The sequence below is a fragment of the Dipodomys ordii genome, unplaced genomic scaffold, assembly GCF_000151885.1.
Source record: "Dipodomys ordii isolate 6190 unplaced genomic scaffold, Dord_2.0 Scaffold57, whole genome shotgun sequence".
Lineage (NCBI taxonomy): Eukaryota > Metazoa > Chordata > Mammalia > Rodentia > Heteromyidae > Dipodomys > Dipodomys ordii.
In genome coordinates this window covers 13,583,639-13,609,579 of record NW_012267273.1, presented here as the reverse complement: position 1 = coordinate 13,609,579, position 25,941 = coordinate 13,583,639, and the positions used below count along the sequence as shown (strand labels likewise).

Below are 25,941 nucleotides of genomic sequence, written 5' to 3'. Positions count from 1 at the left end.
TCCCCCTCCCCCTCCTCCTCCTCTTCCTCTTCCTCCTCCTCCTCCTCCTTCTCTTTCTTCTCCTTCTCCTCGTTCTAATCCTCCTTCTTCCCAAACTGAGATTAAACACAGGGCCTCTTGTGTACAAGGCAATCACTCCATGATTTAGCCATGACCTCCCTTTTGATTTTATTCTGTTTTAAAGATAGGGTCTCTGTAACTTTGTCTGGTCTGGCTTGGAACTGAGTGTCCTTTTGTCTCTGCTGGGAGGGAGCTTGGGTTACAGGGCTGTTCCACTACATGGGGCTTCATATACACCTTTTGAATTCATTCACAAGACACCCCTGTAAAGTGCAATTGTTAGCCCTCTAAATGGGCCTGGAATCTGAGAGGCAGGGGAGGTGCTTAGTAAGCAGTCAAGATTGAGCTCAGCCTTTTGATTTGGCAGTGCTTTCTTGCCTATAATTCAGGTCCTATAATTCAGGACTTCTCCCTGACCTACTTCTTTGCCATGATCATGAATGATATGAAACCTCCTCAGAAAGAAGCCTGCTTGGCATTTAGGAACTGAACCTAAAAGGTTAGGTCTCCAAATGTATATCCTTGTGTTGTATCCCATGCACTGGGAGTCCTCTAAGAGAGGAGATGCAATACTGAGTGGGCAGAGAAGTGTGAACTCTGTTGGGGGGAAACATGAGTTGAACTTGATCTGACTTACCTGTCAGCCAGAGGAGTTCTGTGATATCTGTCACCCCTAGGGCCAGTTAGCAAGTGTAAGCTCAGGAAGCAGATGGGCAAGAGGTTTGGCCTGGGCTGGGCAGATTGTAGCCCTCAAAAGGAGGCCTGTATAGGTACCACAAGGCACATTTCTACCATGTTTTTAAAAAGTGGTACCTAATTCAAAACATTTTTTAAACATGCAGGGTAGCTATTTGTGGCCTGCAGACTGCTGGTTTGCTAGTTCGACTTTAGGAAACACCATCTTTCTGAAGTACAATAAAGTGAGACTGATGGGGGACAAGTAGTGTCTTCTTGCTGTTTATCTTTAAGAACAGCAACAACAAAAAAAATCAACAAAGCTAGAGATAATTATCAACAGTGCCTGCAGTGCTGGTGCCTGCAGTTCAGAGGGGCAATTGAACATTTCATTCATTCAATCAGCACTAATTTTACCTATGCTGCTGGTCCTGCCCCAAGAGGCAATGCTTATAACGTTGTAATCTATCTCCATGGTCATTTTCCATTCTCAGCAGGGGAGAGGATAGCATTAGTGGCAAATGTGTTTGTGGACCTCTGGGAACATGAAGGAGTGAGATTTCAGTTTGCCAGGGGAATGTATATGGAGATACATTTGAATTGTAATTTGCCTTGTGTTTATTTCTTACTCAAGTCATGGGGGAGTAAGAACTATGCTAAGAATGTAAGCTGAAGTAGGACCACCTGCATTTCAATGCTTTCCTGTACAATACCTGACCTTGGGTACATGAACAGCATGCCTAGAATATAGTCAATTTTTATGAATATGAGTTCTTATAAATTATTTTACTTCCTTCCTTCCTTTCTTTTGTGTGTGTGTGTGTGTGTGTGTGTGTGTGTGTGTGTGTGTGTGTGTGCCAGTCCTGGGTCTTGAACTCAGGGCCTGGGTGCTGATGGTGAGCTGTTTTGCTCAAGGCTAGCCCTCTACTACTTGAGCCACAGCTCCATTTCCAACATGTTTGTGATTAATTGGAGACATGTCTTATGGACTTTTTTTCCCCCCACAGTCTGGCTTCAAACCACAATCCTCAGATCTCAGCCTTCTAGGTAGCTAGGATTACAGTGCCCAGCATTATAAAAGATTTTTTTTGAATGCAGAAATATTCAGGGAAAGAAATAAAGGCTTCTTCTACTTCTCCCCTCCCTCTCCCTACCTCTGAGCTAATCATTGACCATGTATTTCTTTCTGGTCTTTTTCAATGTGTCAGTGTATGCCCCACTAAGTCTGGATTTATAAGTGAATATATGATGCATAGTTTATTGACATTACAGCACAAGACATAATAATATTACCTACATTTCTAACTGTAGGACCAGCCTAAAAATATTGAGTATCTTTTTTTAAATATATATGCAAATTCATGCAATAGGGCTCTGTGATTTACTTTTTCCATTTAACAATGTAACTGGAAAGACTTTCAGCATCGGTAACAGATACCACTTCATTCTTTTTAACAGGTGCATAGTATACATTTCATGATGTTAGACTGACACATTCCCCTGTTGATGGACTTCGGGTTTATTTTCAATTTCATTTATATGTGTGTCTTCATTTATCTGTGTCCATAAGTATTTCTGGATAAAAATTATGCCTGGAAATGGAATGAGTGGACCAAAGATAAAGCATATTTTAAGCAGTTATTTAAGCAAAGTTGTCTTTGTTTATTAAGGCCTGAGAGATTGTACAGAGTTTTAGTGTTTTTTTTTTTTTCTGGTCCTGGGTCTAGAACTCTGGACTTGGGTGCTGTCCTTTAGCTTCTTTTGTTGAGGCTAGCACTCCACTGTTTGAGCAACAGTGATACTTCTGGCTTTTTCTGAATAGTATATTGGAGATAAGATTCTTACGGTCTTTCCTGCCCAGGCTGGCTTTGAACTGCAATCCTCACGTCTCAGCCTCTTGAGTAGCTAGGATTACAAGCTGTAGCCATCAGCACCTGGCAAGAGTTTTAATTAATTTTTATTTACATTTACTTGTTTGAGGAGAGGTATAGTCAAAAAGTGCAGCATTCAAAATTCATAAATGGTAACTACCTACCTTTATACCCTAACCATTTATTTTCTTTTTGGAATACATTGATTTTGCCAGTTTTTGTCTTCTTTCAGAGAGAATCCAGGTGCCTATATGCAAAATAATATATACCTTTCACTATTTCCATTTTAAAAATAACTATGCTATGCCCTTTTCTGTATATGACATTTAAAAATCTTTAAAATGTTATTTGAGAACATTGTATCATGTATATTCATTCTAAATGCTGATAGATTCTTCTAAGTTTATCCTTAAAAAATCAGCTTGCATTTCCTTAATTTCTCTCACTGCTTGGCCAAATCCTTTGCCAATTTTTCTGTTGAGTTGTTTGTAATTTCACCAATGTATGAGGGTCTCTCTAAATTGTGGACTTTAATCCTTCTCTTGTTAATAAATGCAATGTCATTTGCCTGTAGGTCTTTTCTCAGGTTGGCCTATCATACCTCTGTGCAGAAGTATTGCACTTTTATGAAGTAAACCTCTGTCATTTTCTTTCCTGCCTTCAAGTTGTCTGTCTTGCTTTTAGGAAGTCCTCTCCTATTTCAAAACTAAAATTTCTAAATTTCCTCTTTATTTTTCCTTTGCTTAAAATATTTAAAAATATTTTAAACCACTGTTTTTTTTTTCTTCTCAGGTTTTCCTTTTTCCTCTTCTCCATGTAAAGTGGGGCAGGATTTGCATCTGTCTGGAAGCTTCTTTAGCTAATCTATAATTTCTTTTATGTGTGCGCATGTGTATGTGTGTTTGCATGGTACTGGGGTAGAACTCAGAATCTGATTTTCTTGCCCAGGCTGGCTTTGAACTGTGATCCTCGAATTTCAGCCTACCCAGTAGCTAGGATTATAGATGTGAACCACTGGTTCCTTTCACTTTATTTTTTGTTCATCATGGGGCTTGAACTCAGGGCCCGAGTGCTGTCCCTGAGCTTTTTTACTCCAGGCTAGCTAGCACTCTACTACTTTGAGCCATAGCGCCACTTCTGGTAGTTTCATGGAGTTTTTGGTCCAGGGTGGCTTTGAACTGGGATCCTCAGATTCTTTGACTTTTGAAGGGACTTTTTCACTTCATCTTAAGATGCATACATCTCTAGGCAGGCAAAGCAGGAGTAAGGGTGTTGTCGACAGCAGGAGCAGTGTGCAGTCACAGGAGTGGACAGAAGCAATGAGCATTTGGAGAGCTGGGAGTGGTTTGGCATAGCAGATATGGAGGGCATCTGTCAATGAATAAATTCTGCGGGTGTAGGGAATCACATGGCTTGATCAGGCCTGTGTAGGAAGAGATCAATCTGGAAACAGTGAGGAAGACAGCTTGGCATGGGGGCGAGCTGAAAGATAAGAAGATGAGATAGAAACATCTAGAAGGAATCCTGGGGAAAGAGGGTGAGACGCTGAGAGGGGTAATGGAAGTAAGGATGGAGTTTTGAGTGAGACTCTAGTGGTACACTGGTTATCTGCCATAGAAAATGGAATAGACAAGCAATTACTGCTTCCCATACATCATTTCATTCAATCCTCGTGAGTCTATATGGAAAGCCAAGACTTAGATACATTCATTCCCCAAGGTCACACAGAAAGTATCATTCATGGCCTTAGCCCAATGGGCATTATCTGGCAAAATTGCTATAAGATATCCTAGGTTTCTGTCATCAGAGATTGGACAGCAATTGATTGATTGATTGATTGATTTAGATCATGGGACTTAAACTCAAGATCTTGTCCCTGAACTCTTTTTGCTCTATCACTTTGAGCCACAGTGCCACTTCCAGTTTTCTGATGGTTAATTGGAGGTAAGAATCTCATGCACTTTTCCTGCCCAGGCTGACTTCAAACCATGATCCTCAGATCTCAGCCTCCTTAGCGGTTAGGATTACAGGCATGAGCTACCGGCACCTGGCTGGACAGTGATGTTTATGGCCTAAGCATATGTGATGAAATCCATTTTGTACACATCACATCTGAGGAGCCTGGGTGTCACATATAGGAGAAAACATGTACCAGATGCACAGACTTGACCCTGGGACTTAGGAGATTGTCAAGGCTCTAAGATGGGAGAGTTGTGTGTCTATATTCATGCAGGCCTGTATGAACCAGGTGGTGTGAACAGGATGGATCTCCAGGGAAACTCAAGAACAGCTAGTATAACACAGAGAAGAGATGTTGCAGGGACTACAGTTCATTTCTTCTGTGAAGGAAGAATAAGGAATAAATTGTTCCAAGGCTATCTTGGGAATTAGTAACACAGGGTAGGAAGATTAGCAGGTGAGCAGGACTGGGAAGGAACTAAGGAGAGGGCAGGATGAGTGAATCCAAGGGAAGAGTGAGTTTCAGGAAGGAAATCAAAGCATTCAAATGTGTTAGATGCTCCAGAGGGCTCAAAGAAGGCCAATTGGATTTGGCTAGCTGCTCACTGGTGGTTTCGCCCAAAACAGAGTCCCATTTTGAACCTGGCTAGGAACCTTCTGTATGGTTCATATTCTTAACTGTCTTCTGCGTGCCCTATTGAAGCTCTAGTATTGGCAAGTAAGGACAAGGTTTGGTGATGGAAGATTGGAAATTTGTATTTTGCCCACAATTAAGTGTGTGGCTATGAATAACAAACTTCACCTCTTCTGGCTTCGGTTTCGCCATTTGCAAAATGATACCAGAAGAATGAATTACCTTGAAGTTCTGTTTTATTTCTAAAATGTTGGCATACTTAAGAGATCAATGTTTCCAATCACATCTTTCCACCATGGTTAACCACAGCCCTTATCCAAGCCTTCATTTTTACTTGGCTTATAACAGAAATATACTAACTGGTGTTCCTGCCTCCTTGCATGCCTTCTGCAGTCTGTCCTTCATCCATTGGGGGAATGACCCTTTTAAAGCATAAGTCATTCATCTCTCTATATTGGCTTCTTATTGTTTGTGAGAGTTAATTCATATTGCACATTGACCTGTGTAATTCAGCCCCTCCATAACTCCATTTACCTTTCTGCCATTCTCTCATTCCTTCCCAGGTCTATTTCTGTTATTTAAACATGCAAATTCATTCTGGCCTCTGGATCTCCTTTGGCCTAAAATTCCTTTCATTATTATCTGGTCTCTAAATGTCACTTCCTTGGAGACCCTTCCCTGACTATTCACGCTCAGCCACCCTCCCATTGCTCCTCCCCTTACCCTGTGCTGTGGGTTGGAGGTGGATTGTTACCCACAGGGTTCTTGGGTTAGAAGCTTCCCCAGTGTGATGAGACTTTTAAAAGGTAGGGCTTTATGGGAAGTGCGTAGGTCATTGGTGACATTACCCTGAGAGGGATTAAATAGTTCTCCTAGGAGCCCTTGTTAGTTCCCTCAACAGTGAGTTGTTTCCTCTCAAGTGTGTTTGCCCAGCGCCATCTAGGGATGGGCAGAGCCTGCTTCATGGTATGTGGACTTTTAACCTACTGTATTATGAGCTAAACAAACTTCTTTTCTTTATACAACATCCAGTCCCAAGTATTTAATTATAGCAACAGAAAACAGACATATGTACCCTGTTTCATTTTTCTTCATAGTGGAATTATTTTATGCATTTATTATTTACAGCCTGTTTTCCCTCTCCTAAATGTTGGCTTTGGCTTATCTTGCTTCATGTTATGCCTCAGTTGTAGAGACTGCTGAATAGCTCAGTGAGGAATGAAAAGGAGAAAGGTGACTGGAAGGTAAGAATATAGGAATGTCTGAAGATCAGTGGCAATGTGGCTGTCATGAGGAAGGAGCCAGGGTATTTCTTGTGTTGCTCAAGGCATGTATCATAGGTGTGGCCATTGGAGAAAATGTATTCAGAACAAATACATCCATAATCCATTTAAAAATAATATTCTTGGAACTGAGCCTGACTTTTGGTCTTCCCAGAGTAGAGATTCCTGAACTCAAGATTTGTGCGTGTGTGTAGATGTGCGCGCGTGTGTGCGCACACACACACGTGCGTGTGCATGCATGTACGAATACCTGCACATGCGCCAGTCCTGGGGCTTAAACTCAGGGCCTGGGTGTTGTCCTTGAGCTTTTTTTTTTCTTAAGGCTAGTGCTCAGCCACAGCTCCATTTCCAGCTTTTTTGGTGTTTAGTTGGAGATAAAAGTGTCACAGACTTTCCTGCCCCATCTAGCTTTGAACCTTGATCCTTAGATCTCAGTCTCCTGAGTAGCTAGGATTATAGGTGTGAGCCACCAACACCCCCACTCCCTTCTCTCTCACTCACTCACTATACTTTTTCTTCAGTTACTTTTCAAGGTGTCTTGAGTTTATATCCAGGCCAGCCTGGACATAGAGCCTCCTACCTACAACCTCCCACATAGCTGGGTTGGCAGATGTCAGAACCATGCTGTTACTGGTTGGTACAAGGTCTTGTTAACTTTTTGCCTGGACTGTTATCAGATCATAATCTTCCTTGCTTATCTTGTGATAGAAGTAATATCTCAGTCTTATTCTCAGCATTGTTGGGCTGGCAGATGACAGAGCCATGCTGTTACTGGTTGGTATGAGGTCTTGTTAACTTTTTGCCCAGACTGTACTCAAATCATAATCCTCCTAATCTCCACCTCCCAAGTAACTAGGAGTTTAGTTATAGGGATGTAACTTTGTGCCAAACTCTAAATACAATGAGGATTTAAACTTAGTTGAGAAAATTTTTTTTAAAAGTCTGTTTTAACAATATGTACTTAATTTGCTTGACTATATGAGGGTAATGAGTGTAAAAAATAAGGGTAAAATTCCGTTAGTATAGTAATCATTGCTTATCTTGTGATAGAAGTAATCATCTCAGTCTTATTTTCAGCATAGCTTCTGTCTTTGGTCTCTAACATGCACATGCATAAGTATGGGTTTATAGAAGAAATTGTCTTACTATTACTTTTTGATCCGTTTAGTAAGCACACATAATAAGAAGTACTGTTTCTACAGAGCAAGGTCTTTAGATCCCATTACTTGGGACGTTCTGGGCTGGCTATTTCTTTGTCACAGGGCGGCTGTCCTGTGCCTTATAGGATGTGTAGCATATTCTTGGTGTTAGATGTCATTAGCATCTTTTGGCTGTCCCTCAGGTGGGGAATGCCAGATCCAATGTTCCCTGACGAAGGTGCAAAAATCACCCCTCCCTGGGGGAGTATTTGGATTGGACTGTTATCTAGAGTCTTTTGTTTAGGCTTTTCAGATGCTCCCCAGCCATCCTCGTTTTCTTTGCTGACATTGTTTGAGGTTTTCTGCTTCAATCAATGGAATTTGCTCTTGTGGAGAAGGGATCATGAGCCAAAAGAAATGGGACATCAGTTATCACAGTCACAAATGGAGGTAATTTGAAATACCCTGTTTCTCACTCAGCTGATCTCAAGTGCCTATGCTTCTTACTGGCTTGGGTACCGGTGCGGTTCCTGAGGCAGCTTGGCATAGGCACGGGACATCATTCTGCACTTGCACTTGAGATCTTGAAACCCTGAATCTCTGATGGAGTTAGGGAAGTTTCCATTCTGCATTTTCTAGCAATGTATGCTTTCTTCTTCTATTTCATCCAGTTTAGTAATCAAATGAAACCTCTTTGGCTTTAATTAAAATTTGGAAGGGAAAAATTGACTCTTTCATGTCTTAACTTATTTAAACATTTTTGGGGGATTATCTTGGGAAATCCATTTTATTAACTACTTTTATCTATGTTACCTCAGTTATCTCTCTTTGTAATCACTTGTACAGTAGATTGATTATTTATTTTTCCTTATGGAGAAATTGAGGCTTAAATCAGATTGGTTAAGAGACCCAAGTTCATGTGGAATTCAAATCTTCAGTGAAGATTCCAAGGTCCACATTATTCGCATATGTTACGTGCATGTTAGCTTTTCATTGCTATTACAAAATACCTGCGATTTACAGCTTAATGGTGGAAAGATTGATTTTGGCTCACAATCTCAGAATTTTAATCCATGGTAGCTGGTTCCACTGTTTCTGGACCAGTGGCAAGGCAGAACATCCTGGTGATGAGGGCATAGTGGAGCAAAGCGGCTTACCTCTTGGTGTCCAGGAAGCAGAGACAGACAGACAGACAGACAGACAGACAGACAGACAGACAGACAGACAGACACTGAGAGACAGACACTGAGAGAGACTGAGAAATTGGGGTCAGGGTATATACTTTGAATGCACTCCCCCAGTGACCCAATTGCCCCAATCAACCACTTCTTAATAACCTACTGCATGATGAATCCATTGATGGATCAATACAAATCCTTTTCCCAAAACTCTATATGTGAACTAAGCTTTTAATGCATGAGCCTTTGGGGGAGACATTTCAAGCTTAAACCATAACAAAGTGTGTGGAAAATATAAAACATTTCATTTTCTCAGCATGCAAAGTGCTGTTAGGAAACCAAAGGAGAAACTAAGGAAGCATCTGTAAACCATCAGGAAGGAAGAACAACCTTACCTAAAATAAAAACACATTACTGAAATGATAAAATATAAAAGGAAAACTACAGGTAGTAAGGGATGGTAATGCTAAGGGCCTCATCATGGTAGACTGTTCCAGAAAAGCCCTTCTGAACTTGATCAAGCTTTCCTAGGCTCCTCTGTGGCTCTTTAAGAATCTCTTCAAGGGGGGGGGGTGTGGAGGGAGGATCGGGTGGGGGGGTATGAGAAGGGATGGGAAGGGGAAACAAAGGAGGAGGCAACAATGCTTGATAAGAAATGTACTCATTATCTTGCTCATGTAATTGTAACCCCTCTGTATGGTACTTTCACAATTAAAAAAAAGAATCTCTTCAATTGGAGGAAGTACCCCACAAAAAACTTCACAGCAAAGCTCTAGAGAATGAATAACAATGTAAAAAATGAATTTGAATTTTCCTGACCATAAAAGCATATATAACATTTATTTGGTTTACAGACAATGCTTGGTTAGGAAGGCCCCTTGCAGTAACTCCCACCCACAGTTTGGGAATGTCTGACCTAGAGCATCTGATCTGTGTGGTTTGGTAGTTTGTAGAGGAAATAAAAAATAAAGGGAAGCACAATAGTCAAGAAATAGCAGTGCTGTTTTGTTGTTCAGACCCTGCAGGTATCTTCTGCATAGACACCTATATTCTACAGGAAATCTCATGTTCTCACACTTGGCCTATGGGAACATTCAGTCTAAACCAAACTTATTTGCCCACTATTTTGGTGATCCAATGAGACTCAACAATCTTTGCTTTTGAAATCAGCAGTTTATGCTGGGCTCTGGTGGCTCATGCCTATAATCTTACCTACTCAGGAGGCTGAGATCTGAGGATCTTGGTTCAAAGCAAGCCCTGGCAGGAAAGTCTGTGAGACTCTTATCTCCACCAGGAAATTGGAAGTGGTGCTGTGGCTCAAGTGGTCAAGTGCTCACCTTGAGCTGAAGAGCTAAGGGACAGCACCCAGTTCCAGAGTTCAAGCCCCATGACCGAAAAAAAAATCAGCAGTTTCCCTCTTAATGCTTTATATATTAAAGCTAGATGTTGAGTTCTGGACTGTTTCATTTTCTTTTTCCTGCATATTTGGAGCATGTCACTGTTGTCTGGGGAGAAAAACAGCCCTTCCCCACAGACAGGAGGAAATATTCCTGTGCAACAGAGTGCATGATGGAGACCTTTGCAGTGAAGCCCTTCCTTGGCAAACTGCTCTTACTTCGCACCCTACTGCTGAACTGGGCAGGGTAAGTGCAGGTGAGGATACTCTCTACATAGCTAAAGATTGGAGCACGTTGGAAAAAAAGCATTAAAAAGTGATAAGACCTGCAAGACACAGTTGGCAGCAAAGGAACTAACACCATCTTTATCAGTCTTATAGACATCAGTTTTCAGATCATGGAATGATGGCTCACTGTCGTAACCCCCTTCCCGAGGGACTGTGGGCAAGCTAACATTGTTCTCTGAGTTCTCAAAAAGGAAGCAATTGCATTAGAATTCATTGCTAAGGTCTGCTTCAAGTAAAATTCGACATAGCTTAAAAATTCAGTCATCTTGAACCATTACATGTGTATATTTTGTTGTAAGATATAGAGAACTATATAACAGATTTACACAAATTTTGCTTACAGACCTAACATAAAGATTTTAATGTTTTAAGCCAGTAAAATTCCACTAATTTAGAAAACTCGGTTATCAAGGAAGAGGCATTTCTGGAAAGTTAGCCTGCTTTTAGTGCATTTATGGAAACATTATCAGAGGCTCTCTTGGGAGACTTGAAGACTGAACTCAGCTTTGTGCTTGCTGGGAAAGTGATCTACCATTGGAGCCATGACCTTAATCTTTTTGCATTTAGTTTTGTTTTTCAAACAGTCTTGTACCAACTTTGCCTGCTTGGAACTGTGATCATCCAACCTCTTTCCAGAATAGCTGGGATTATAGGCATATACCACCTGCTCACCCTCCTTCTTAAAGATGAGAATCTCTGACTCTGTTTAGGTTTATCATGGAAAATGGTAGTCACGTTGGAATGTAGTCATTTGCACTAGGGCTAGAGGAGAATGGGATAATGGAAGGGAAAGTGATGCTTTGATAAATAAAAAACCCATAGCACCAGTGCTTACCAGCAGTTTGACTGGGCTGATCGTTAGAGTTTACATCTCTTAATTTCTCTTCTCATTGTTGACTTACCTATGTATCAACTTAGATTTATGTGAAGTGAATTCTACTCTTAAGGGCTTTGCCAAGAAGGGTGACAAGCTGTGCCTATCTTTACAGCTCATTGGGTGACATGCCTGCTTCAGGCTTCTCTCTCTGCATGGGGACCTCTGGCCACATGGTTCAAAAATGATGATCTCAGCCAGGCACCAATAGCTCACACTTGTAATCCTTAGCTACTCAGGAAGCTGAGATCTCAGGATTACAGTTTGAAGACAGCCCAGGTAGAAAGGTCCATGAGACTCTGATCACCAACTAATCAGCAAAAATCCATAAGGGGAGCTGTGGCTTAAGTGCCAGCCTTAAGTGAAAACGCTCAGTGTCTAGGCCCTGAGTTCAAACCCCAGTGCCAGCAGATACAAAAACAAAGATGGTCTCACCTGCAAGCATTGGCTTTGAATTCCATTAGGAGAAGGGGTGGGGGGAAAGAGTCAAACTGAGTTTATCCTTTTCTTTCCTCCTTCCCCTCTCCTTTTCTCCCTCCCTCCCTCCCTTTCTTTCTCCCTCTCTCCCTCCCTTCCTCCTTCCTTCCTTCCTTCCTTCCTTCCTTTCTTCCCTCCTTCCTTCCTTCCTCTCTCTGCTCCCCCCCTCTTTCTCTTTTTGTTAGTCATGGAGCTTGAACTAAGGGCCTGGGTGCTATCCCTGAGCTTTTTCAGTCAAGGTTAGTGCTCTGCCACAGCTCCATTCTGGTTTTCTGGAGATTAATTGGAGATAAGAGTCTCATGGACTTTCCTGCTCAGGCTGTTTTCAAACTGTGATCCTGAGATCTTAGCCTCCTGAGTAGCTAGTATTATAGGCATGAGTCACTTGCTCCAGGCTGTCTGTCCCTATTTCTTAGGGCAATAGCTTCTTGCTACTTTATTGACAGGGTCTGATGGTCACCCAGTCTCTCTGTGCATGCAAGTTTATTTTTGAAGGTGCATTTGTTACCCATATTAAATCAGAATTCTGTTGTAGGGGAAGAGGAGAATGGATATTGATTGAATAGTGAACAGTGTGTGCGGCCCTCTGAAGGCAAGGCAGGTCTAATGTGCTGAGGTGTCTACTGTCCTATTGTTCATTCATGTATTAATTTATTGATCACATATAATGAACACTTGGTGTGTGCCAGGAACTGTTCTAGGTATTGACCAGAAAATTTACAGACAAAAACATTTACTCTCAAATAATCTCCTGTCTTGTGTAAGAGAAAGACATCAACAAGATAAACAAGTAAGCATACACAGACACACATGTCCTAAGGAGAAAACGACAATGAGGAAATAGAGCTATAAAGAATACGAGAAGATATGGAATGTTATATAACATGCATTAGGAAGCCATGGCCAAAAAATTGATTTAAATCCAGATTTAAAGGATATGAGAACAGGTTGATAAGAATATTCTGGGCCCAGGGGATGGTAAGTGTAAAATCCCTGTAATGAAGGTGGTCTTGATGTGTTTGTGAAATAGAACACAGGCCAGTGGGGCTGGAGTACAAGGAATAAAAGGTAGTTTCATTGTGAGATAGGAACAGAAATAAGAGTTTGTCAGATCATGGAGGGAGCTACAGTTCTAGGCAAGAACTTTTGGCTTAGTCTAAGTGACACAGGAGTCCTTTGGGGAGAATCCAGATATTGAGGAGCCAGATGTATGTACACGTTTACAGCTCCAGGTCTTCCTGCTTAACAGTAATATTAACAGGGAAAACAGCCCACTAAGTCAGTGAAAATCAACAAGTTTCAGAGAAGAAGGTGAGGTGAGACCACTAAATATGTAGATTTATACAGAGAAGCTGGTGTTCCATGGTGGTACTTCTGTACTTTCAGTTCAAGGCTTTTCTAGATTGTTGGCTTAGGAATCACCACGCAAACCAGTTTATAAAACGCAGTAGAGAGCTGGTCACACACACCTGTAATCTTACCTACTCAAGAGGCTTGGATCTGAAGATCATGGTTCAAAGCCCATCTGGTCAAGAAAGCCTGTGATTCTTATTACCAATTAACAACCAAAAAGCCAGAAGTGGAGCTGTGTCTCAAGTGGTAGTATGTCAGCCTGGAGTGAAAAAGCTAAAGGAGAGCTCCTGGCCCAAGTTCAAGCCCCAATACTGGCACCAAGACAAAACCCCTCAGCAGATACTTGTCTTCATACTCTACAGAGTTGCCTTGTCTTGTAATCCAACATGGATATTGATTACCCATTTGAGTGACAAGATTTGGCTTTGAATAACTTGAGCTTGTTGCAGGTTGCCAATGCTTTGGGAGTATACAAAAAGACTGAAGGCATTTCCCGAGGAGTTGTGCCCACCATACTAAGTAGGGACGGTGAGTGAGTCCTTGTGCAGCCTTCCTGTGGACTGAAAAGACTAGCTTCTGCTCTCTCTCTCTTCCTCTTTCTCTCTGTTATCATTTTTGGTAGCGTGATTAACACCTCACTTGGGTGACTGTCTAGCTGTTTGATCTCAGAGGAGCAGCAGAAGATGAAATGGTTCAGCCAGGGAAATGTGTAGGAGTGTGGGATTTCTGAAACACCTTTGTGTCTAGCCACAGAGCTGCCCAAGAGAGTGGAAATGTGAGTCACACTGGAATTTGCTTCCATTCAATGGGCCCTGGCTTGTCAGGCCCTGGGTAAGCTGGCTGCCTGCCAGTAAGCCTGTATTGGCTGGGCCTTCCAAATCTCCTCTTGTGTTCTTTAAAGACATAGCTCAGAGGGATTTGCTGGGGCTTGTACCTCCCTACTCTAGGCCTCCTGGCAGAGACTGGAGTTTTGTATTTCTCTGGGTGGGCAGCACTTTGGCTAGCATTTCTCCTCTGCCTCCTGGGAAAGGGGAAGGGTTGGATCTGGAGACCTCAAGGTTGCCATCGGCTGTAGGCTCCCTCATTCTGTATGTCCTTGGCCTGCAAACAAGGCCTACTGAAGAGTGTACTAGTATTTTTTGCCCTTGTTTCATCCCTAGATTAGAAGTTTTGCATCCCATTTTTATTCTCTTAATAGTAACTTTTATGGTATTAACTCTTACATTTGACTTAACAAGGCAAATTTCTAATTCATTCACAAATAAGTATTGAGTTACTTACTATGTACCAGGCCCTTGACCAGGTGCTAGAGAGACAGCCAAAACCAGTATCTCTGCCACGAGGACAGTAAGTTGGAATCCTTTTACTGCAGTCACACCTTTAAGAGTGTCTATTTTTAGTTAGATGTAAGAATCCATTTTTGAGATCTGTTACACAGCATCGTGAATAATGAAGTGTTTATTTCAAAATTGTTCAGAGTAAATTTTAATTAGTCACTTACTTTCCCCATAGGTATGTAAGATAATGGATATGTTAATTAGCTTGATATATTCATTCCATAATGGAAAATAAATTCAAAATAGCTTTAAAAATAATTTTAAGTTGAGCACTGGTGTCTGTAATCCTAGCTACTCAGGAGGTTGAGAGCTAAGGATTGAGAGTCAAAGCCAACCTAGGCAGAAAAGTCTGTGAGACTCTTCCCTCCAATTAACCAATACAATCCAAAAACAGAGCTGTGGCTTAAGTGATAGGGTACTATCCTTGGGTGAAAAAGCTAAGGGGTAGTGTTGAGGCCCTAAGATCAAGCCCGAGGACTGGCACATATCCTCGTCCCCTCCCCCCGCCAGATGAACATTTTTATTTTTTTTATTTTTATTTTATTTTTTTGTCGGTAGTGGGGCTTGAACAGATGAAAATTTTTAAAAGATGAATAACAATATGTTGGGAGGAAAGAGACCTCAGGGTTTTGTGGATCTGAGCTGTGATCAGCATTTTGGCTTAGTAGCTCTGCTGGTCCTTGGTGGCTCACGCTCTCTTCCTTTTTTTACCACTAGGGCTATTAGGGAGATTTTTTATTCTCAATATCTTTATGAGACCAAAGCAGCTTTTCCCAGAAAACTTTACCCTCTCTCCTACCACAGATTTCTCACTAACTTGTCAAAATTGCAAGGAGATAGACCAATTAGGATCTCCATTTTAGAACTAAAATAAGACACAGATGTAGTGGGCATAGCCATAAAAATCTATCCATGACACAAAGATGGAATAAATGAGAAGTTGTATAACTGTATCAAAATTCAGAATATTTTCGCAGCCTGGAAATATGGGTGAATATGCACAAAGTAAAATTTAAGAGAAATAACGTTTTGTACTTAGGCTTAAAAACATTAATTCCATATGTTCAAAACTGGGGACATCTGTCTGCACAAAAGTTTGTATATGTATAAATTTTGGGTTTTGATCCATACACTATTAACCCAACAGTATGACTGAATTGCCACAAGAAAATCTTATAGTGAATAATGGAAGGAGATTTCCTGACCATGGAGAAAATTACCTCTTTGGACTTGACTCTAACCAGACCCTACATGTAGAATGATGTGTTCACTTTGACAAGTTACAAACCGGGAGGTCACATATATTTGTCATCAAGTGCAACCCAGAGTGAAGGATCTGAAAGTCATCCTGTGATAAAATGGTCACAGGGAGCTGGAGAAGGAAGCAAATGATTTTGGAGTATTTGAGGTTATCAAGTAGAGGAGGGACTCACATTATTCAGTACTGCTTCAGCAAGCATGTGTGGGGTTGGGGGGTTATAACCTGGCACACAGTGGACTCACTACCAGAAACATCTTCCAGTGGGCCCGAAGGACTGCCATGAGGACACATGCTGCTTTTCCACCCATACACTCCCTGTGGTGAAGGTGCTTGGACAGAGATGGCAGATCTGCCATCTCTGGGTGTGGGCCTGTCCTGCAGTTATGTCAAGGACATTGAGGCACCAGAGTTCTTGTTGGTCTGGCTTGCAGATAGCAGCCTTTGCTTTCTTTCTGGCATCTTCTGTTTGTGAAGATCAAAAACAGGTGGGGAAAGCAATCTGTGGGAGTTTTTGGCAGACAAAAGTAGATGAAAAGTTTGAAAGAAACATCAGTCTATGGGATTTTGTGTTAAAATATGTTAACCTTGAGTTTTACCCTTGATCCTGAGCTAGTTCCAGAGAGCAGCGGTCTGTACCTCAAAGACTGTGATGTCTGTAGGCCAAGATGTCCAACATCTTCCTTGTCCCCCCTCACCAAGTCTGATGAGAGAAATAACAATGTTTGTGTACAAATTTTACTAATTAAACCCTGTTCAGGGGACTCTGAATAGTTTTTACAATAATCTTAATATCAAATTTTAACCAGTTGTCATGGGGTTAAAGTGCAGATTTTGATTCACTAACCCAGAAGTAGTCTAGCACTTTAGTAAGCTCCTAGGTTTTGCTGGTACAGAATCTTCCCTGAGTGTGTAAAGCTCAGTCTATAAAGAGTTTCTTACAGAATGTAATGGAGTCCACTGTCCCTACCTGCTTGTTTGTCCCTACCTGCACATTTGGGCTGGGGTGTAGCTTACTGATAGAGTGCTTGCCTAGAATGCATGAGACCCTAGGCTCAATTCTCAGCATCGCAAACCAACCAACCAACAAAAAAGCATAGTTCTTGGCATGCCTCTGACCTCTAATTCTAGAATTTCTACTGGTGGAGCTTAGAGCTCAGCCTCCTGATGCAGTTAACATCACAGGTATGAGTTGCCAGTGCCTGGCAAGAAATTGGCTTAAATTTTTATTATTATTATAAAGTTGATGTACTGAGGGGTTAGTTATATAAGTTAGGCAAAGAGTACATTTCTTTCTTTCTTTTTTGTTGGTTGTGGGGATTGAACTCTGGGCCTGGGTGTGGTCTCTGAGCTCTTCAGCTCAAGGCTAGGGTCTACTACTTGAGCCACAGAGCCACTGCTGGTTTTCTGGTGATCAATTCTAGATAAGAGTCTCATGGACTTTCCTTCCTAGGCTGGCTTTGAATTGCAATTCTCAGATCTCAGCCTCCTAAGTAACTAGGATTACAGGTGTGAGCCACTGGTGCCTGGCTTACATTTCTTTTCCTTCCTTCCTTCCTTCTTTCCTTCCTTCCTTCCTTCCTTCCTTCCTTCCTTCCTTCCTTCCTCCCTCCCTCTCCCTCCTTCTCCCTCTCCCTCTCCCTCTCTTCCTCCCTCCCCCCCTCTCTCTTCCTTCTTTCTTTTCTTTTTTTTTATTGCCAGTTCTAGGGTTTGAACTCAAGGCCTGGGCATTGTTCCTGAGCTTCTTTTTGCTCAAGGCTAGTATTCTACCACTTGAGCCACAGCACCACTTCTAGCTTTTTCTGAGGAATCTAACCCAGGGCTTCCTGAATGCTAGGCAAGCACTCTACCACTAAGTAACATTGCCAGTCCTGGGGCTTGAACTCAGGGCCTGGGCACTGTCCCTGAGCTTCTTTTGCTCAAGGCTAGCAAAGAATACATTTTTTTTGGATAAAGTCACCCTTCCTTCACTTTCTCTCAGTTTTTCCCTCCTGTCTCTACCCACAGGTTATATAGTTCATTGCCAACATAGTGTTTAGTGAGTATCATTGCTGCATTTGTCCACCCTTTGTGTTCCTCCATTTCTGTGCCCCTACTTACCCTCCCTAGGAGAAATTGGCTTTTTGACCTGGTATTTCACGTGATTACTAAGCACATTAAAGGTTTTGAAATGGATAGGGGATTGTGTTAGTCAGCTTTCCAGTACTTGTGTAGTGAGATAAATGCCTGAGATAAACAAAGCTGAGGATGTAGCTCACTTGCCCAGCATGCACAAGGCCTTGGGTTTGCTTCCCAGTGCTGGAAAAGGGAACCAAGGTAAGGTTATTTTTGTTCCATTTTGAAGGTTTCAGCTCTGGGATCTCAGGTGAGGCAGTACCTTGTGGTGGAAGCTTGTGGTAGAGAAGAACTTCTCCCATGGCAGCTGACCTGTAAAAGAGAGAAAGAGGAAGAGACCAGAGTCCCACAGTCTTCTCTGGAGAGCCCGAAACCTCCATGCTCTACTCCTAAGAGTTTCCCATCCTCCCAGTAGTGCTGGGGACCAAACCTGTAACACACAGGCCCTTGGGAGACTTCACAGATCCAAGCCAAGCAAGGGTTTAAACTGGATGGAAGAAATCATTTAAGAAGACACAGTAGATCACACACACACGTGTTATAGAGCAGAAGGCACTCAATAGATAGCTTGCATAGAGAAGACTAGCCAGAAATTTCCAGACTGGCTGGGAAGCCTGGGACACAGAACTGAACTCTGCTATGCTTTAGTTTCCCCTTTTGCAAAGGGGAGATCATATGATCTGATGAGTCTTTTTCTGTCCCTTGATCTCTCCTTGTTTCTGCAGTCATCCAGCATGCTCTGCCCACCCCATGCTGAGGGGCACTGACCATGAGTCTCAACTCCTCCCTCGGCCACAAGAAGGAGCTGAGCAATCTCACTGAGGATGAGAGTGATGAAGGAAACATCATTGTCACTGAGTTTATTGCCATCATCATCATCACTGTGTTTGTCTGCCTGGGCAACCTGGTCATCGTGGTCACCTTGTACAAGAAGTCCTACCTTCTCACCCTCAGCAACAAGTTTGTCTTTAGCCTGACCCTGTCCAACTTCCTCTTGTCTGTGTTGGTGCTGCCATTTGTGGTGACCAGCTCCATCCGGAGGGAATGGATCTTTGGAGTGGTCTGGTGCAACTTTTCAGCTCTCCTCTACCTGCTGATCAGCTCGGCCAGCATGCTCACCCTTGGCGTCATTGCCATCGATCGGTAAGCTTGTCTCAGACAATTGAATGGTTACAGAATGAGAGATCTTTGGGTCAGCCGTACTCAGAATGCCTTGGTTCCTTGGGAAAGTGCCAGAAGCCTCTTGAGGAGAGTGAGGAAACTGAGTTCTGCCTCCCTTTCTATCTGTTTAACTAGAGTTACTCCTAGTTTTGTTTGTCTATAGTGTGAATATAGATCATGCCACATAGCAACAATCTGATTGATGATGGACCACATATATGATGGTAGAGGTCATATTGTCTAGGAAGAGAAGATTTTACCACCGAAGGTGTCTGGCAGTACACTGTAATATTTGTGAAACAAAATCACCAAAGGGTGCATTTCATAGAATGTGTCTGCTAAGTGATTCATGACTGTAATTATCTAATTATTTATTTAACAATTTATTATGGTACTGGTACTTGGGCTTGAACTCTGGGCCTGTCTCATTTGGCTTTTCCACTCAAGGCTAGTGCTCTACCACTTGAGACACAGCTCTGCTTCTGGCTTCTGCTAGTTAATCAGAGATAAAAGTATCATGGACTTTCCTATCAGGGCTTCAAACCTTGATCCTCAGATCTCAGCCTCCTGAGTAGCTAGGATCACAGGTGTGAGCCACCAGCACCAGGCTGAAAACATATATTTTTGTAGTCTTGTGGCATTCTGTTCTGTGGAGAGATTGTGTATTATTTTTTAGTCCCTATTACTAGATGTGGTGGTTTCACACAGCTTGCTACTCTGAGGAGCACCTTCATTTGTGAATTGCTACATTTTTATTAAGAATAAGATCAAGATTCTTGTGTAGAAAGGGCAAGTTGCCCTTCCAAAAGTCATACAGATATTCCTTGAGCAGCCATGAGTTGATGGCTATCAGGATGAACTCTATAACATTGCAACAAGAATGTGGAAGTTGGGTGGCAATGGAGAGGAATGGAATCTCTTCCTTTTACTTTCCATGTTAGTCAGACTTTTGGTACTGTGACAGAATGCTTGACATAAGCCACCTAGAAGGAGGAGTTATTTTGTTTGGCTTACAGTTTCAGTGGGTTCTGTCCACAGTCCTGGGTTTGCTGTTTACTCTGGCCCATGGTAAGGAAGATCATGGTGATGGAGCACAAGTGAGACGCTCTTCACCTGATGGTGGTCAGGAAGCAGAGGAAAAGAAGGGACGGGGGACTTGATAACCTTTAGAGGTATACCCCAGTGATCTACTCCCTCCACACAAGCCTTCCCTACTGATGTTTCTACCACATCCCAGATAGCACCACGAGCTGGGGACCAACAACCACTGAGCCTGTGGAGGACATTTTATGTCAAAACTGAAACGTTAGTTTTTTTTTTTGTTGATGTTTTTGGTGTGTGTGTGTGTGTGTGTGTGTGTGTGTGTGTGTGTGTGTGTGTATGTTTTCAGAGTCTGGAATTTGAACTCAGAATCTAACACTTTTGCTCATTGGCTGGTCCTCTACCACCGGAACTATGGCTACAGCCCCAAACATTTCCTATTTTTAAAAATATTTATATTTTGGCCAGACAGCTGACTCACACCTGTCAGCTACTCAGGGGGTAGGCAGTAAGTCCATAGCCTACTTCCTGGGTAGCTAGGATTCACTTAGCTTAGGCTTTTTTCCATCTTAGTACAGTGGATTTTGGGCCATGGAACTCTGTGTGATGTGCTATGCTGTCACAGAAAGATACGGTAGCTTCCTGGCCTCTATTCACTTGATGCTAGTAACACCTCCCTAGTTAAGGAGTGCAGAATGTCTTTAGACAGTGTTACGTGGACCCAGGGGACATAATTATTGTCAGCTGAGACTCCTAGTGGACAAAATCCTTCACAGCTGAGATTTGGCTCAGTGGCCCTGGGCAATACCCACCAACACCACAAAAAATAAATAAATAAAGTGTAAACTGGTTGGACAGCTGAGCCCAAAGAATCTATCTTCTAACTTCATAAAAAGAGAGCAAAGGTAGCCTATAAAGAGCATAGCTGACTGGAGTGAAATTCACCATTTAAATGTAAATGTCCTAAACTAGCCAAGTGGAAATCGACAGCTGGGAGAGTTCTCCTGTGAATAAGTCTGTTACTACTCATAAGTCTAAAATGTGTGATCCCCTCCAGCTGGAAAGTTACTAGAGTTCCAGATCCATTTAAAACACTTTTCATATTTTCATTCCACACTGTAGCAGATGAAACTCTGGTTCTAAAAATAGAATATAAAGCATAAAAGTAGCTAGAAAAACGGGATGGTTAGAGTGCTTTTCAGAGTCTTCAGGGTCAGTTCATGTGTTCGCCCTGAGGTAGCTATAGTGGGTGTAGTTTTTGTTTGTTCTGAGTGAAGACATCTTATAAAAAGCAAGGGTTGCTATCACAGAGGTTAGTGTGAGGCAGGAGAATTCAACATTGGCCGTCCCATGGTATGTTGGAGGTTTTTGGTAACACATGACATCCTGGAAGTCTTTTCTGGGTCCCAGGATCATGTGAGGGCTACTGTCCTAACCTGAGCAGCAAGTGGAAATATGGAGAGTCTGAGAAGGTAGCAAAGAGCTCAGAGAACAAGAGCAGCCCCATCTTTAGCTGCATTAACCCATAAGGAGGTGAGGGGTTGTTTTTTGTTTTGTTTTGTTTTTGTCAGTTATGGGAATTGAACTTAGGGCCTCAGCATTATTCCTGAGCTTTTTCCACTCAAGGCTAGTGCTTTACCACTTTGAGGCACAGCACTACTTCCAGTTTTCTTGTGGTTAATTGGAGATGAGCATCTCACAAACTTTTTTACCTTAGGCTGAGTTTGAACTGCTATCCTCAGATCTCAGCCTCCTGAGTAGCTAGGATTACAGCATGAGCTACCAGTGCCTGGCTTGAAGAGCTGTCTTTGTTCTGCATTTTTTTCTCTGAATTTGTAGCTAGTCCTAAATTAAACTTCAGTTTTAAAAAAAGGTTCTAGATCTATGCTTAACAACATCTAAACCCACATTTGGGGGGTAAGAAAATGTGGGAATATTCCTTGCTCTGATAGAGAGGTATATTTGTGCATTGCAATATCTATACATTTTATTTCTCCTCCAAAAAATAAAAGCAAAGTAACCCTGGATGTTGTGGCTACATATGGAGGCTTTCCTGACTCTCAGAGGCAGGCCTTAATGGAGCCAGCACCCAGTCTCCTGCCTGAGCCTCCTGGGGGATGCAGTGGGGGGAGAATTACTGGCAAGTCCCCTGAGCTTGCCGTGGCTTAAACCTTAGTCTTGGAGTGCCATAAGTACCATGCGTTACAATAAAAAGGTCTTGCTGTAAAGAGGTGATAATAAGTGGGTGCTGAGATGGCAGAAGGCAGAGAACAATGTGTTCATTGCAATTATTCTTACGACTGCCCGAACAGTTAGTCAAGGGAGCCAGGACAGTTAACATTCAGCAGGCCTGCTCCCAAACCCAGCTCTACACCTGTACACTAGCTAAAGGGATAGCAAAAAGTAGAAATCTTGGCCTTGTGTCATTTTCTTATCTTCTCTCTCTTTTTTGAGGGTAGTCAGAATTTAAATTCAGGGCTTTGAGCTTGCTAGGCAGGATGTTTACAACTTGAGCCATGATCTACTTTTTTATTAGTCTGTTTTTGTTTGTTTGGTTTTTTTTTAGATAAAGTCTTGCTAATTTTTGCCAGTATTGTCTTTGAACTGATCTTCCTATCTCTATCCTCCATGTAGCTGGAATTATAGGCATGCATTGCCACATTCGGTTTTACCTGTATCTTCTTAAAGTGAAGATTTTCCTAGAAGTGTCTTTCTTCCACCTTAGCAAACTCCACTCAGTTTCTTTCCAAGGTGTCTCACAGGTCAAAATCTCAGCCGGTCACACATCAAGGGAAAGGAAGCCAGTATAGTGGCTTGATTTATGCCTCATGGATCGTGAAGCTTGGCAGGCATATGAGCACTCTATGGATTTTATCCCTAAGGAGGAAGGGGACAGATACAGGCAGACAGAGAAAAAGCTCTGCCCAACTGCCATTCAAGAGGAGGCATGAGCTAGGCCTTTTGAAATCCTGACTTCATGGAAGAAGGAACTGAAGCTCTGAGAAGTTAAATCAGCTGCCCAAGGTCACAGCTAGTAGGTAGCAGAGTCTCCATGTTGACTGGGTAATTTCTGCTTCCCACTCCCACTTCTTTACATGGTCTTTGTCAGGTACAGAGACAACAGTGTGAGAGTAAGCACTTTACCCAGGTCACTGTGCAGACTCCCTGTCATCCATACCATAATCACAGCAGGTGCCTCTTTTCCAACTCCTAATACTCTCTGTACAGATCTAGGCCTGAACTTGAGTCTTGAGATCAAGACTAACCCAACCTCAACCCTGGTTAGGAGCCTCCAGTGGGCAGGTAGCAGTTCAGCCTGGTGTCCAGGGTGATTCAGGAAGGTCCCTGTGGAGAAAGTGGCCTCAGAGCGTGAAGTATAGCCCAGTCACTTTCTAACATCTGCCTGTACCAGGGGCAGAGTAGCCACACCTCTGACAGGTTGCCTCATGAGAAAATCTAACTCCTGTAATCAGAATTCCCTGGGCGAGGAGGGTAGTGGGTCACCTCCAGCCCCATGTGCTAAGTCCTCCCATCCTTTCTAATAAGGATCAGTCCATAGCTCCACTTAAAAAAGGGCTGTGCCTACCCTGGCCCGTGGCTGTTTCCCAGGTTCTTCTTTGCCAGCCTGAGCCACTAGTACTGTTGCCTACTTCCTTGGTAATGGGAGGGATAGTGATTGGGATCTATACCTTGGCTTTCAGGCCCTGGAACTTTATGATATACAAGGAATTACTGGGCATGTGCTTTGGGGATCATAGAGCAAGATGCTGGGTTTTTGTTTTGTTCTTTCCACATATCTGGGGTAGGTTATTTGGCTTTGATCTGTTTTTGTGTTTTCACCTGTGAAATGAGGAGTTGCACAGGTTCAGTTGGGTCCTTCCCAGTCCCTATTCATCCTCAGTTGATGTGTCTGCCTTTTCTACATCATCCTATCTGTGTTGCCAGCACGTAGCACAGTGCTTGGCTTTCAAGGAAATGTCCACTGAGTGAGTAAAGCCCATAAGCCTTAGACATCATCAGGGTTCTTAGTAGTACCTCTGAAAAGTCCAGAAATAGCAGAACTGACTTGTCCTGATGCATGAACACCTAGGACCCCTGAAGCTGTACCCCCAAATGTGAGTGATCTCTGTTGTGCAAGCCTGGACATAGGACTGTTGGAATTCTCTGTCCTTGTTGCAATCTAACTGCTGTTCCATGGTGAAGACCCTTGGAGAGCTGTGAATGTATTTGGGAAGAGCTATGAGAAGTGGCCTCTTTTAGATTTCATTTCCCTTCCTCCCCGTCTCCACTCCCTCCTTCAGAGTCAGTTAGGAGAAATGCAGGAACCCTACTCAGGAAAGCAGGTCACCTGACCTGGTGTTCCCTTTTGATTTTTACTCCTCTCTCCTTCATTCTTTTTCTAGCTACTATGCTGTCCTGTACCCAATGGTGTACCCCATGAAGATCACAGGGAACCGGGCTGTGATGGCGCTTGTCTACATTTGGCTTCACTCCCTCATTGGCTGCCTGCCACCCCTATTTGGTTGGTCTTCAGTGGAGTTTGACAAATTCAAGTGGATGTGTGTGGCAGCCTGGCACCGGGAGCCTGGCTACACAGCCTTCTGGCAGATCTGGTGTGCTCTGTTCCCCTTTCTGGTCATGCTGGTGTGCTATGGCTTCATCTTTCGCGTGGCCAGGGTCAAGGCACGCAAGGTGCACTGTGGCACTGTGGTCATGGCGGAGGAGGATGCCCAGAGGACTGGGAGGAAGAACTCCAGTACCTCCACTTCCTCTTCTGGCAGTAGGAGGAATGCCTTTCAGGGCGTGGTCTACTCAGCCAACCAGTGCAAAGCTCTCATCACCATCCTGGTGGTCATTGGTGCCTTCATGGTCACCTGGGGCCCCTATATGGTTGTCATCACCTCTGAGGCGCTCTGGGGGAAGAACTATGTTTCCCCCACCCTGGAGACCTGGGCTACATGGCTGTCCTTTACCAGTGCCATCTGCCACCCTCTCATCTATGGACTCTGGAACAAGACAGTTCGCAAGGAACTCCTGGGCATGTGCTTTGGGGACCGGTATTACCGGGAACCGTTTGTGCAGCGACAGAGGACTTCCAGGCTCTTCAGCATTTCTAACAGGATCACAGGTAATTTGGGAACCATTAGAAAAGGGATACACACTCCAGGGCAGGTGTAGTTGGTCTTATCAGTTGCTCAAGCTGTGGCCTCAGGTGTAAAGTAGAGATAGCCTGCAGAACACAACAGGCTCCACTGTGATTCCCAAGCATCTTTCCATCACTCAGCACCTTTAGGGAGTGATGAAGAGGCCAGCAAACCAACCTGATATACATCCCAAAAGAATTTGGCAGCGAGCGTGATGATTCCTCAGCCAAGTCCCTGGTCTCACATGTATAATTACTTCTTTATTAGAGAAAGAATTGCTGAAGCATTGGGCCAGGATGCCTTTTCCTCTTGGAAAATGCTCTCCTTTTAGTATGTCCCCTTGTCAGCACTCCCTCCCCGCCTCAGCTACTCACCCAGCCTGTTCAAGCACAGCAACCTTGGGCCTTTTCTCTATTGATGTGTCACTGTTGTTTGCCCACAGCTGCTGCTCTATCCAACAGCTAATCCAGAGTCAGACCTATACAAGTTGATCTGGTCCTGGGCTATTTATCAGCTTTTAATTTTGACAGATTTGATTTGCAAGAAAGTTAGAAATACAACACAGAAAGCTTTCCTTTAGTATTAGCACTTTATTTATACAACCCTAGCACAAGATCAAACTAAGATCTGGGACAGGGTAGCAGGTTATCTACTGCTGAGCCCCCAGCCCGACCTAACACTGCTTTCTTTTTTTTTTT

At 42.9% G+C, this 25,941-nt stretch overlaps 1 protein-coding gene across 2 annotated transcripts in view; it reads left to right on the top strand.

Annotated features, from left to right (window-relative positions):
- Window positions 1-25,941, top strand: part of Gpr161 (G protein-coupled receptor 161) — a 37,803-nt gene that overhangs the window by 1,813 nt on the left and 10,049 nt on the right. The window contains exons 1-3 of one of the 2 annotated variants that reach the window (XM_013021770.1): window positions 17,250-17,291; window positions 18,623-19,040; window positions 24,503-25,227. In XM_013021770.1, the coding sequence (XP_012877224.1) occupies window positions 18,667-19,040; window positions 24,503-25,227 (1,099 nt within the window). In that variant the 5' untranslated portion in view covers window positions 17,250-17,291; window positions 18,623-18,666. Of the gene's footprint in view, window positions 1-17,249; window positions 17,292-18,622; window positions 19,041-24,502; window positions 25,228-25,941 lie in introns of those variants that run through there. The other variant, XM_013021771.1, reaches the window with a different exon arrangement.